Source organism: Dermacentor variabilis, chromosome 2 (genome assembly GCF_050947875.1).
Source record: "Dermacentor variabilis isolate Ectoservices chromosome 2, ASM5094787v1, whole genome shotgun sequence".
In the NCBI taxonomy this organism is placed as follows: domain Eukaryota; kingdom Metazoa; phylum Arthropoda; class Arachnida; order Ixodida; family Ixodidae; genus Dermacentor; species Dermacentor variabilis.
The window spans coordinates 213,520,115-213,534,731 of NC_134569.1; the positions used below are offsets into that span (position 1 = coordinate 213,520,115).

At 45.6% G+C, this 14,617-nt stretch overlaps 1 protein-coding gene across 1 annotated transcript in view; it reads right to left on the bottom strand.

Moving 5' to 3' along the window:
* Positions 1 to 299: 299 nt before the first annotated feature.
* ATP6AP2 (ATPase H(+)-transporting accessory protein 2) overlaps positions 300 to 14,617 on the bottom strand; it is a 55,193-nt gene continuing 40,875 nt past the window's right edge. Inside the window, exon 8 of the mRNA XM_075682603.1 lies at positions 300 to 2,932. Within this exon, the coding sequence (XP_075538718.1) occupies positions 2,675 to 2,932 (258 nt within the window). The 3' untranslated portion in view covers positions 300 to 2,674. The remainder of the gene's footprint in view (positions 2,933 to 14,617) is intronic.

The window sequence follows — 14,617 nt, forward strand, 5'->3', positions numbered from 1 at the left end:
CCATAACAAGCCCACTACGAACAAGTAGTGAGCACAATTTCAAAATTAGACTGTAGTACCCCTACTAGCTGTACCATAAGTTCAGCATGTATGCTTTCGTAATGTGTGAATGAACGTCACTTGTGTATTTGGCGATGCCATTTCTGCACCCGTCATACACCGTCAGCAATGCGCACAAGACCCTTCCTGTACACCACCATGGCGTATGCCTGCCACAGCCTATATGATAGTTCTTCTTTTTTTTTTTTTTCAGAGCCAGAGACCACACGCTTCAAATTTACAAAAATAAGAGAGACAGAAACAACATAACTCAAGTTTTTACTAGACAGCCATTTATCATGTCAGAACATGTGAGCGACAGAACCACTTCCAAATATGGAATGTGAATACTAGCTTGGAGCACAAGCCCAGCTAGACAGACCTACACGTCTTTGGTTGATGCAGACAACTTGCAACCACCGCAAGCAGTTCCGAAATAAATGGGTGCTTACAATGCTGTTCACTATGTTTAATCACACACACAAAAAACGGGGTAACTGCTAAATATCCATTCTGCGCCAGCCTAGAGGAAATCAGGTTATTGAATATGACGGACAGCTGCTAGTGATGCCACATTGTATCAGCCTGCCTAGCCTTCAATCCTGCAGCCCTGCCACGCCATCATACCACTCAATATAATAGGTTAGGCTAATTACATTAACTGGCACAGTGCTACTAATTTTACATTCCCTTTTAACATTGTAACTACCTCGACGACTAGATGCACTTAAGTTCTTATCAGACATCAACTTATATGGTTTTATCCCGTTTCAACCGAAGTAGCAAGAAGCATGTAAAAAGCAAGCAAAAGGCGCATATTGGGAGTGCAGAATAAACACTACAGAACACTTTTCAAGTTCGCAGAAGCAGCATTGAGAGCTTTCCACATGTAGACGGGTATGTACACTTGGGGTGATCATAAATGAAGGGGCAAAAACAGTGCCAGCCCAAAATCTTGGCGGTGTTGTCTACACACGACTACAAGATTAAGAAAGTCCCCTGCAACATCCAGATGTCTCATCCCTATTTACAGTTCAGGAGCAAAACAAATGTTCTCGGCACTAAATTACAATCTACATTGTCTACACACCACTGGTAGATAAAATGATTCTTATTACAGTGAAAAATGAAAATCATTAATACCTTATCTACCAACACAGGGTAAACTAAAATGAATACTGGTTGCATAAAACAGAGCCACCTTCACATCAACTGCTTTAGCGGCAGTGATTCATGAAGCAGGAAGTAGTCGAGATTATATTAGTAGTAGTATGCTTGAAACCAGCTAGAATGAAAATAGAAATGATGTCATTGAATATGAATAAGTCATAATTCACGCGTGCTGCTATCTTGTTTTTGCCAGCTGGGTTCGATTACTTCACAAAACAGAAGATTCAATGCACAGAATATCTTGAAAAGCAAGTTCACTCTGCGAACAAGGAATAAGTCTGTTTTACCTGAATAAAAACACAAAGGTTTTTTCCTTAGCAGTATTTACTCGTATTCCTATTATGCTACACATCCAGCCAAACAAAACACAAGAACGATTTCAATGCAACAGAAAACATGGCACACGAACTTTGATCACTACTTTTTCCACACTGTGTCAATGTTTTCTTAAAGGAAGTGATTAAAAAGAGAAACTTGGTTAGAAATAGGTTAAAAAAAAAAGAGAGAATGTGTTTCTTTGCAACATGGGTAAAAGGAACACAGAAAATAACACATCAGATGTCATTTATTGTACAATTAAGGTCATTAAAAAGTTGGCGACTACAGCTTACATCCTCACACTTTCTATTATGGTTTGCCCGAAAGCATATTCAGTCATAGCTGAAGACAGGCCAAGTTTTAAGTCACCAGTACGAAGGCCAGCAGACAAATAGGCAACTGAGATGCAGCTTCGATACTCCAGAGTAAGCCATTTACTAGCTCCAGTCATCAGCACATTAGTTGATTCAGGGGTTCCCAAACAGTGTTTCTTCCTTTCTTTTTCTTTTTTTTGTATGATACCGCAGACAGCAATGCTAGTGCCCTCCTATCACAGTTTTTTTTTTTCCTTCACTGCAGCCAACCAAGCAGTGATTCACCTTACCCTTAACATCAACATGAAACCTGATTTCATATTTACTTCAGCACACTGTACCTCATGCAAGCATTTGATCTTGTGTGTGCCGATATCTCCCAAATAGCCATTTGTCATCAGCCTTTCCCATTGATATTGCCAATGAGAAGGCCGTCATAACCCCGCAAAAAAAAAATTGGTATGCACTCTCATAATGCCAAATGTTTTCCGCACTATTTGCAAATGGAATCATGCACACTCAATATTAATTAGAATGTTTTTCCTATAAATTCTGGAGAAAACAGATGGAATTACAAGAATGCATGAGGATTTTTTTCAGCAGCAGGGAATTTCTTGCCGCTTTTCAAGACACTTTGAGGCCACAAACAGCTTGGAAATCCCTGACTCCATCCAAAGTGTGTGAATGCCCTCTCCCCCACCCCTTTCTCCTGGTTGTCCAATCAGCAGGTGCAAACAATGTGCCTCATTATAAAGGCTTTCCCCTAACCCCTTCCCCAACTACCAATGTGCCCCTTCCCCTCATGTTTGCATACCAAGCACTGACAACAGACACTAGTCTCTCTTCATTCGCTGTGTGGTCATTCGGTAGATGATGGAGTCTCGACCAGGGTCCATGAACCACAAGCCCACCGAGATGCCGAAAAGGGCGAGCGCCAAAAGCAACAGCACAAAGCCAATCAGCACGAAGGCCACATGCGCCTCATGGTCCCATGGAGTTGCCAGGTTCCAGCTGTTACCGTCCTTGGCTAGTGGGGCTGCTGCACCAGAGGGCATTGTGGTGCCCCCGCCGCTCTGTGCCGCCTCCTTCTCCTGCATGTTTGAGACGTTTGTTTTTTATTTCGTTAGCATGCCTTAATTGACCTATAAGGCATTAAGAAGGTAGCAGGCACAACAGACAAAACAGTTAACACACACAGCAGACAGATGCCAAAAAAAAGAATTAAATTATGGGGTTTGATGTGCCAAAACCACAATATTATTATGAGGCATGCCGTAACGGGGGACTTTAGAAATTTGGACCACGTGGGTTTCTTTAATGTGCACCTAAATCTAAGCACATGGGTGTTTTCACATTTCGCCCCCAACGAAATGCGGCCACAGTGGCCGGGATACGATCCCGCAATCTCGTGCTTAGCAGCCAAACACTATAGCCACTAAGCAACCACGGCGGGTCAGACGGATGCCAGACGAATGAATAAACCAAGGACATCTGACACATGAAAAACGGCAGCCCAATCAACTGCAGTATAAGAGCAAATACAATATCACACAAAAAAATTTATACAGATCCCCCAGGGGTGTAGCCAAGGGGAGGGCAACTGCTGTAAGAATTCCCTATAAAAAAAAACCCATATATGCCCAGTATCAAGTAATACCATATGAAGATATGGGTATGCCATGTTCCCATATATCATACGGGGCATCTCCCTTATCTAGTATGAACATCTGGGGATCCCATATGTTCATACTAGATATGGGGGGTTACAAGGAATATGTCTTTCTAACACCGTGTTCCGTATAGTATAACACACAATGGTTTTTACATGAGATTCCCATATGTTCACATGAAATTGTTGAATATAGGGCATGTGGCTTGTTTCAATAGCAAACTCTTCACTGTAGCAGTAAAAGTTATAGTTTGAAGAATCGCTGAAGTGTGTTGCACTGCTATTATCACTGATCGTACAACGTCTGCTTTGCACTGACTAAATCCCAAGGTCCATAATAATTTAGTTGGAATAAGCACCATCTGAATTTATGCACATCATTTCTTGTTTACGTTTAACTAACACTAATGTTTGAATCTCCATGGTTTACTCACCTGCCTTAACTACTCTCCTTTCCAGCTCATCTGACATGAAACACACATTCCGAGAAACAGTGATTTGTAATACCAATGCCTGGTGTGCCCTTGGCAGCAGTGTTGTCCAGTATTTTTTTTTTTTGCACGTAAAATTATACACGCAAGAAAAACAACAAAATTCATCTCATTCCAAGGAATCGTGTGTTGGCAGAAGTGAAATATTCTGGCATATGCCACTAATAAAAGAAGAGTCACTCTGTCAGCACCAACCAGTTCCTTTAACTTAACTTGCTTAAATTGAACAACGAGCACTTCCTGCCGAGCCAACTTCATTGAAACAAAAACCATACCTGAACTAGAATTTCAGCCGTAGCTGAACAGAAATCAGGACTGATGCTGTTCGAATGTTAAAAGAACCTGAACCAAGCCTAAAGAAAATAATAATTATTGAGTGATTCATTAATAGGCTTTAATGCCTGAAAGCAACAGGACTATGAGAAATGCCATAGTGGAGGCATTTGAACTGATGTTGACCACGAGGAGTTTTCTAATGTGCACCCACAGCTTGGCGTACGAGCATTTTTGCTTTCCTCCACCATAGAATCCGGTTGCCATGGTGAAGAGTAGAACCCCAGACGTTGTGTTCAGCACCAGAATACCATAACCACTCAGCCATCACAGTAGGTAAACTTAGTAATGGGGACTTGTTCAGAATGGAACAGTTCACTGATCTAGGGTAGCCTAGGGAATCAAAAATAATTTTATTCTCAGTTACAGTGGGTAAAACAAAAAAGATTTCTTTCCACAGATAAAACGCCACCCAAGCATACTATTATGGTATGCATAACATTACGTGCATGCAGGTCAGGACAGACTCTTGACAAGAATGAAAAAAATAATATGGGTACCATCAAAGAGAATTCCCCAAGTTACCTGTCCTGGTGGCGTCTCACGGTATGAAGCTTCTCGTCTCTCAGCTGCACCAGCATCGTTTACCCAGTTCGTTTTCACCTTTCTGCCACTCTGTTTGGAACCACTTCTATAGTGTTATGAAACATACCAACCTACAGCTCCGCAGTACCACAAGCCACAAAAGCATGCTCCTTCTGTGACCAGGTACCGGCGCACATACAGGGCAGTGGGGATGACGTCACCACTGACACAACCAATCAACGCCAAGCCCTACAGATAACATCCTTTTACCCACCTACACATTACCTCCTCTTCGAAGTCAAACTACCGCGGCATCGAAATCCGCCCCACTCTGCAAAAATCTTCAGTTTAAAATTAAAGGCACTTCAGCTGCAATCCTTGCAATGACAGATGTGGTGATGCCACCTAACATATAAAGTTAATGGACGATTTCAGAGCCTTGAGAAAATATCCTTTTGTACTGAATTGGACAAATCAAACAGGAGCTATTAAAACAAAGACTCAACCACAGAAACTAGTACACCAATAACATGCACCAGCAGCAGTCATTAAGAGAAGAAAAAAAATTGTGCTCATGGATGGACATTGGAAAACCAATGCCTGGGAAAGACACCAATGTTAAGAACCAAAGGACAGGCCACCATTGTAATCTGAACCTGGCAATGTTTAACGCTAGAACATTATCTAGTGAGGCGAGTCTAGCAGTGCTATAAAAGGAATTAGAGGGCAGTAAATGGGATATAATATGGCTCAGTGAAATTAGGAGGATGAAAGATGCATATACAGTGCTGAAAAGCAAGCACGTCCTGTGCTACTGGGGCTTAGCAGAGAGACGAGAACTAGGAGTCTGATTCCTGATTAATAAGAATATAGCTCGTAACAACAGGAATTCTATAGTATTAACAAGAGGCTGGCAGGTCTTGTTGTGAAACTTAATAAGAGGTACAAATTGAAGGTCATACAAGTCTACGCCCCTACATCCAGTCATGATGACCAGGAAGACTAAAGCTTCTATGAAGACGTGGAATCGGTGATGGGTAAGGTCAAAACAAAATACAATATACTGATGGGCGACTTCAATGCCAAGGTAGGCAAGAAGCAGACTGGAGACAAGTCAGTGGGGGCATATGGCATAGGCTCTAGGAATAGCAGGGGAGAGTTATTAGTAAATTTTGCGGAACAGAATAATATGCGGATAATGAATACCTTCTTCCGCAAGTGGTATAGCCGAAAGTGGATGTGGAGGAGCCCGAATGGCGAGACTATAAATGAAATAGACCTTATACTCTGCGCTAACCCTGGCATCATACAAGATGTGGACTTGCTCGGCAAGGTGCACTGCAGTGACCATAGGATGGTAAGAACTCGAATAAGCCTAGACCTAAGGACGGTACGGAAGAAACTCGTACACAAGAAGCCAATCAATGAGTTAGCGGTAAGAGGCAAAATAGAGGAATTCTGGATCAAGCTACAGAACAGGTAGTCGGCCTTAACTCAGGAAGAGGACCTTAGTGTTGAAGCAATGAACGACAATATTATGGGCATCATTAAGGAGTGTGCAATAGAAGTCGGTGGTAACTCCGTTAGACAGGATGCCAGTAAGCTATCGCAGGAGATGAAAGATCTGATCAAGAAACACCAATGTATGAAAGCCTCTAACCCTACAGATAGAATAGAACTGGAAGAACTTTCCAAGTTAGTCAACACGCGTAAGACAGCTGACATAAGGAAGTATAATATGGATAGAATTGAACATGCCCTCAGGAGTGGAGGAAGCCTAAAAGCAGTGAAGAAGAAGCTAGGAATACGCAAGAACCATATATATACGTTAAGAGACAAAGCCGGCAATATCATTACTAATATGGATGAGACAGTTCAAGTGGCTGAGGAGTTCTGTAGAGATTTGTACAGTACCAGTGGCACCTACGACGATAATGGAAGAGAGAATAGTCTAGAGGAATTTGAAACCCCACAGGTAACGCTGGAAGAAGTAAAGAAAGCCTTGGGAGATATGCAAAGGGGGAAGGCAGCTGGGGAGGATCAGGTAACAGCAGATTTGTTGAAGGATGGTGGGCAGATTGCTCTAGAAAAATTGGCCACCCTGTATACGCAATGCCTCGTGACTTCGTGCGCACGGGAATCTTGGAAGAACGCTAACATAATCCTAATCCACAAGAAAGGGGACACCAAGGACTTGAAAATTAGAGACCGATCAGCTTACTGTCAGTTGCCTATAAAGTATTCACTAAGGTAATTGCAAATAGAATCAGGAACACCTTAGGCTTTCGTCAACCAAAGGACCAGGCAGGATTTCGTAAAGGCTACTCAACAATAGACCATATTCACACTATCAATCAGGTGATAAAGAAATGTGCGGAATATAACCAAACCATATATGTAGCTTTCATTGATTACGAGAAAGCGTTTGATTCAGTCAAAATCTCAGCAGTCATGGAGGCATTACGAAATCAGGGTATAGATGAGCCGTATGTAAAAATACTGAAAGATATATATAGGGGCTCCACAGCCACCATGGTCCTCCATAAAGAAAGCAACAAAATCCCAATAAAGAAAGGCATCAGGCAGGGAGATACGACCTCTCCAATGCTATTCACAGCGTGCTTACAGGAGGTATTCAGAGATCTGGATTGGGAATAATTGGGGATTAGAATTAATGGAGAACACCTTAGTAACTTACGATTCGCTGATGATATTGCCTTGCTTAGTAACTCAGGGGACCAATTGCAATGCATGCTCACTGACCTGGAGAGGCAAAGCAGAAGAGTGGGTCTTAAAGTTATTCTACAGAAAACTAAAGTAATGGTTAACAGTCTCGGAAGAGAACAGCAATCTACAATAGGTAGCGAGGCACTGGAAGTGGTAAGGGAATACATCTACTTAGGGCAGGTAGTGACGGCGGATCCAGATCATGAGACTGAAATAATCAGAAGAATAAGAATGGGCTGGGCTGCGTTTGGCAGGCATTCTCAGATCATGAACAGCAGGTTGCCATTATCCCTCAAGAGAAAAGTATGACAACTGTGTCTTACCAGTAGTCGTGTACGGTGCAGAAACCTGGAGGCTTACGACAAGGGTTCTACTTAAATTGAGGACGACGCAACGAGCTATGGAAAGAATAATGATGGGTGTAATGTTAAGGGATAATAAATGAGCAGATTGGGTGCGGGAACAAATGCGAGTTAATGACATCTTAGTTGAAATCAAGAAAAAGAAATGGGCATGGGCAGGACATGTAATGAGAAGGGAAGATAACCGATGGTCATTAAGGGTTGCGGACTGGATTCCAAGGGAAGGGAAGCGTAGCAGGGGGCGGCAGAAAGTTAGGTGGGCGGATGAGATTAAGAAGTTTACAGGGATAACATGGCCACAATTAGTACATGACCGCGGTAGTTGGAGAAGTATGGGAGAGGCCTTTGCCCTGCAGTGGGCGTAACCAGGCTGCTGATGATGATGATGACACCACTGACGCGAGTGAATTCCACTGTCTCAAACAGCCAAGGTCACGCCAGGGTTGTGTGCTGTATAACATTCTAACCGGGTAGTGGAATCGGAAGGTGCGCCGTCTATAGAAAAAAAACAAGCAGATCCCACGCACTGTGGGAATCAGTGCAAGCACAATTTCGATGAGGCAGCAAAACTAAATGGTGGACCATGATAGGAAACACTGTATTTTCACAACGAAGGTGTCCCAGAATGGTCATCAACAATGACAGCATTATGTGTGAGCGAAGGCAAATAAAAGACAGGGTCCGGTGATTTTATTAATAATGAAGTGGTTTAATTAAACATACACAGCTTTTTTGACAACAACCAGCTCAAACAGTTTCCTCCTACTCAAAGTTCAATTGGCAACCGGCCGTTTTCTGCACCATTCCTCCATATCCGCATTCCTCCTTTCCACTCGCAGCCGTCTCTTCCTCCCACCTCTGGTGTCAGACCAGGTAGTCATGCTGGCACAGCTCACAGTGGCTTTTCTGACCTAGCCCCCAAGTGGAGCTCAGTTTTGGGATATGCCAAGAAAACGACCTAAGGTCTTGCAGCTGTGGACAGGAGCCGTCCTTTCTCGGAAGGACCACGTATGTGTGCTCCTTCCGAGGAACAACACAACATGTTCGCGTCCCTTGGAGTCATTTTTCTTGTCTACGCCTTGTATTGAAGCAAACAAACAGCTGGATCGGCCTACAAAGTGTTGATCCCCTGTGCATATGCACTTCAAAGGCCATCACGATGCAATCTGTGTCAGTGAGTGCCTTTTCGATAATACCCATTTTCAACAACTGTCTTGGTTCCATTGTCTGTTTCAGTAACAACATATGGCGACGCTTACTCCCTTTAGGCATTTACCTGGCGTTGTGTGGATCACATGGAGCTCCGTCAGCCCACCAGCTCCAGAAATCTGCATAAAGCTTCTCTCTTTTAGAGATCGGTTGCCTCAAATTTGCACATGACAATGCGTTGATATGCCAGCATGGAAAGACAGGCAATGCTGTTCACCGTCTTTCTGTAAGGAACAATCCTGGACAGAGTGGTTCGGACTCGTTGGGCTTGGCGTGAACATAGGTGAGGTGACGTGAATTTAGCACAGCTTAAACTTCCATCAGCATTGTTGCCATTTCATAGAAATTAATGCAGCTAGTTCCGAGGGCCTTTTTCAAAGCTTGCTTAAAGACACCCCACCAGGGTCTGCACTTCACGTTGAACCCTCACTTAATCACTGCCGACTTCAATGGAGACATTAAGGATGGAGCTGGCACCATTTGAAGCTGCTTGATGATTGTGACTAACAAAACTTCACATTAGCAGTCAAGCATTGTGTTGTAATTTCACACGTAAAGGAACAGGTATGGATGAGCAGAATTCCCACAACAAACCGCGAATGTAGCCCTTTAAATGAAAGCTCCTATCTTGTATTTGCCCGACCGTCATGCGCATGCAGGAGTTGTGCGACAGATGTCAGGACTTTCACTTCCTGAAATCCGCCCATGTCTAGGTACTATGGAAAAGGACACACTCTGCCCCGATTGTCCCCAGCCAAGCTATACTACACGACAGAGGATAAATACTCTTTAATAGGTATAAACTGCCGCTTTGCCATTATGGACTCTGTATCAGCCACTATGATTCCGTTAGGACGGAAGTTTAAAGGGGCCCTGTAACACTTCTCTAACTAGTCATAGAATGACCTGACTGTTAAAGGACATCATCGCATGGATGTTAAGCTGCAAACATTTTTGAATCCTTCAACCACAGTAAAAGCTCATTAATTCACAACTCGTTCATACAAAATTCTGGATAATTTGAAGTAGCCGCCGCGGTCCGTCCAGCAATGTGTTGAAAGGAACATGTAACACATCCCGCTAATTCATACTGAAATCTGCACCGCCACCGATAATTCGAACTCCGCGCCATCGTGGCTGGGGAGAGTGCTAGTGCGTGGGAGCACATTGTGTTCTTTGTGCACGAGCGAAAGCGTGCAAGGGCAAGCTGCCAAATGCGGATAAATGTCGCGTGCGTGAGCGAGGAAGGCAGGGCGTGGTGGAGAGCGCGCCCTCTCCTGTCACACGCGAGGCGTGGAGGTGAGGCGAGGGAGGGAACGGGGGACGTTCTTCTCCGGCGGCTGCCATTTACGGCACAGCCACACGGGCGTCATATCTTGAAAGCGATCTGCAATGTGGCAAAAGTGCATGCGCGCATGTGTGGGCCTCATCTTCGAAGTGATCTGCGATGTTTGCAGAGTGCACGTAGTGCCGGTAGCTTCGTACGTGATGTGCTTTCTATGTTTTGTTCGCGTTGAAGTGAGAGCCGTACAAAGGTGAACTCGCTTGCTGCTACTGCCGCGTTTCCTCATTCCAGTGTTTTTTCTGCGAGTTTCCGCAGTCAAAGAGTGAGATGTGTTCATGTTTACCTGTGCATGCGTGACACCGTGCTTGTTAATTTAGTTAGTAAGCGAATGTTTACAAGTTTATACGGCCGATAAAACTAATATCTTTACTTCGTATAGCTATCTACTAATTTGCTATCAAAATCGATGCTTCGCTTTTTCAGACGAAACTGCGAAACGTTTTTTTTCTCCGCACCAGTCAGTGCGACAAATGCGTGGACAGAGCAAAAAGCCATCTCGACGTCCGGCATGTTGGACTGCGTTGGCCGCGTCTGGTTATGTTGGCTGCGCCAGTGCTTCAAAGTATAGATGTTGTTCATGCCACGTCGGACTATATACGCACTGTTACGTTTCGCCTACAACGCGCGGTATAGCCGGCGCGGATGCAACGGACGCCGGGGCTTCGTTCAAAGCGGCGGACATTTTGGCCCGTTCGGCGCCGCTGCTACGCCTCCCCGCCAAGCGCGTCCAGGCATGTTCCAATGCCACGTGTCTTCGTGTGCGCGCGTGTGTGTGTGTGCATGTTGGTGCCCACGCTTGTCAAAGCGCGGCAGCCGGGGAGAGGAGCTCCCCCAACTGTGAAGCGAGGAGGTCTGACCGGCGCCGGCCCGGCGGATGCGTCACCTACTCGTCTCAACGTGCCCAAGCACCGCCATCACGTGGCCTCATGACGAGGCGTTCCTTCTTGCCCTCAACTGTGAGAGTATAAAAGCAGCTGCCCCCGGACGCCAAGAGAGAGGCTCCGATTTCTTCTGTTGAGTAACGTGCACTCCCGTCTCTCCACTTCGGTCGACCTGACCGCCCGCTCTTATGCGATGATAGAATAAACAAGTTGTTCTGTTAGCAGTCGACTCATGCTTTGCTCGGACCTTCGGATGCTTCCAGTTGTGCCCCAGGCCGCCAGGCCAACGCTACCCTTGGGGCTTGCGACCCAGCTGCAACAACGGGCGTCAGCACTGAGATTCCAACAACTGTCTGCCAGCGGTGAGATCGCGACAACGGAGGCCAGCAGCGAAGATATGCAGTTGACTGTATGCTGAGCAGCACAACGACCATCCGGGAGCAGTGCAACGAGCCGTGTGGGATGACTGGTTGCCTGCAGCGGAACGACTGCGCTGAATTCTTGGCTGCGAGGTTTGGTGAGTGCGGGACTTTCTTCTTCTGAGTTTTGCCAGGCTTTTGTTAGTGTCAGAAACAGAGCTGGTAATTGTGGTTGTCGTTGCTGCCGGGTTAGTTTGCAGCAAGACAATAGTAGTCAGTAGAGAAAGCAGCATTCAGAGCAGCCATGGATTTGAAGTCGTTGCGCAAACCGAAATTGCTGGAGCTTGCAAGAGAGTTGGGTCTGGATGTCTCAGACAAACTCAGAAAACCAGAACTGCTAAGGGCTATTCTTGAGTTAGAAGCTGAGGATGACGAGCTGTCGGAATGCCTTGAGACCATTGAGGAGAGGGAGACGGCAAAAAGACAGGAGCGCGAACTTAAAGAGCAAGAAGAGAAACAGGAGCGCGAACTTAAAGAACAGAAAGAAAAAGAAGAGCGTGAACGAAAAGAACAGAAAGAAAAAGAAGAGCGTGAACGTAAAGAACAGAAAGAGCGAGAGCAACAAGAGCGCGACCGTCAACACGCTTTGGAAATGAAGCGTCTCGAGGTAGAGATGGAACGCGCTCGTAATGGAAGTCAGGCACACGGTGCAGGAGAACGCGTATTGTTCAAAATGACTGACCTGATGCGGCCGTTTAAGCTTGGAGAGGACATTGGTTTGTTCCTGGTTAACTTTGAGCGAACGTGCGAGAAGCAGGGGTTCTCTCGGGAAACGTGGCCACAGCGCTTGCTCACTTTGTTACCCGGCGAGGCGGCCGACGTAGTTGCTCGCTTGAAGAGAGAGGAGGCAGAGGATTTCGACAAAGTGAAATCAAGTCTGCTAAAAAAGTATAGGCTGTCAGTGGAGGCGTTCCGTCGGAAGTTTCGGGAAAATGAGAAAGGCAAAAGTGAGTCATATACAGAGTTTGCCTACAGGCTAATGTCAAACATGCAGGAGTGGCTCAAAGAAGAGAAAGCGTTTGGTGACCACGAGAAAGTTCTGCAGTGTTTCGGGCTGGAACAGTTTTATAGTCGGTTACCTGAGAACGTGCGGTACTGGGTCTTGGATAGGCCAGACGTTTGTACGGTGGCTAAAGCCGCCGAGCTAGCCGAGGAGTTTGTGACGCGTCGGGCTCGCGGAGCTAAGGACGGTCAAAAGGGTGAATTTGGCTCCAAGTTTGAGAGGCCAAAGTTCACACCCATGAGAGCAAGGGGCGACACACGTAGTGCGGATGCGAGTGAAAGCAGTCCGACAGAACGTAAGGAGACGGCGGCAGCCGAAGCCGAACGCAGAAAGCGGTTCGTGACGAGGCAAGCGCGCGTTTGTTATACGTGCCAGAAGCCGGGTCACTTTTCGGCGCAGTGTCCAGAAACAAAAACAAAAGTCGTGTTTTTGTCATTATGCAGCACTGACGAGAACATGAAGCTTCTCGAGCCTTACATGCGAGACCTCCTCGTGAACGGGAAAGAGTGCAGAGTGCTTCGCCATTCCGCAGCTACAATGGATGTAGTTCACCCCTCTTACGTAGAACCCGATATGTTCACGGGCGAGTGCGCATGGATCAAGCAAGCTGTGGAAGCTCATAGCGTGTGTCTGCCCGTAGCAAAAGTGCTTATTGAAGGACCTTTCGGAGCACTTGAGACGGAGGCGGCAGTGTCATCTATGCTGCCCCCCCAGTACCCGTACCTATTTTCGAACAGGTCCGATCACCTCCTGCGCGAGAAGGGGCTTTTGTTTGGTGAGGCTAGCGTTCAGGCCTTAACCAGATCGAAGGTTCGAGAGCTCGCTGCAAAGGCGGTAGTTACGGGGCCGACGTTGTCAAACAATGAAAAAGGGTCAGAGGCGCAGCAAGCGGATATTCAGAGCACGTCCGAACTGAATAAAATTGAGCCTGTAGCGTTGAAGGCACCAGATACTGGAGAGGAAATGCCCAACACGGGAAAAGTTAGAAGAGCTATCTGCAGATTTGCTCATCGCGCCTACGTCAGACGGACTTAATAGGTTGCTAAAAGTCAGCCGGTCGGCTTTGATAGCCGAGCAAAAGAAGGATGGCAGCCTAGAAAACATACGCTGCATTGTCAAGGGAGGTATCGCCAAGAAAAATGCTCGCTTTGTGGAAAGAGGTGGGGTCCTGTACCGGAAGTATCTAGACCGCAGGGGAGTGGAGTTCGATCAGCTGATCGTGCCTCAATGCTATCGTCAGGATCTGTTGCGCTTGTCGCATGGGGGTTCGTGGTCCGGACACCTAGGAGTTAAGAAATTTCTCTGGCGATATTGATTGATTGATATGATTTTTCTCTGGCGGTACGCAATATAAGAAAAAAACTTTGGGATAGTTGCAAACTTAATAGAGAAAAGCATGAAAAGGTCAGACTCGTTTACGATAAGATCAAAGTAAATGATGAACTCTTTGCATGGGATGAAGAATTAGGCGAGAAAATACCAGTAAAAAAAGTGTCTCCTCGAATTGCCAAACGGCAACCTGCTAAGTTAAGAAAAAACTAACTATTCTTAATATCAACGCCAGGAGTATAGTTAATAAGACGGTAGAACTTGAGGCCTTGTCTCTTGAACATGAACCTGATATCATAACCATTAGTGAAACTTGGCTGTCATCATGTATCTTGACCAACAATATATTTCCCCCAGGTTATATAGTTCTTCGTCAGGATAGATGTACACGTGGCGGTGGCGTCGCGATTTTAGTGAAAGACGACATTCAGACCACACCGCTACCTAACATTACCGGCGCAGAAGCACTGTTTTGTAGGATCA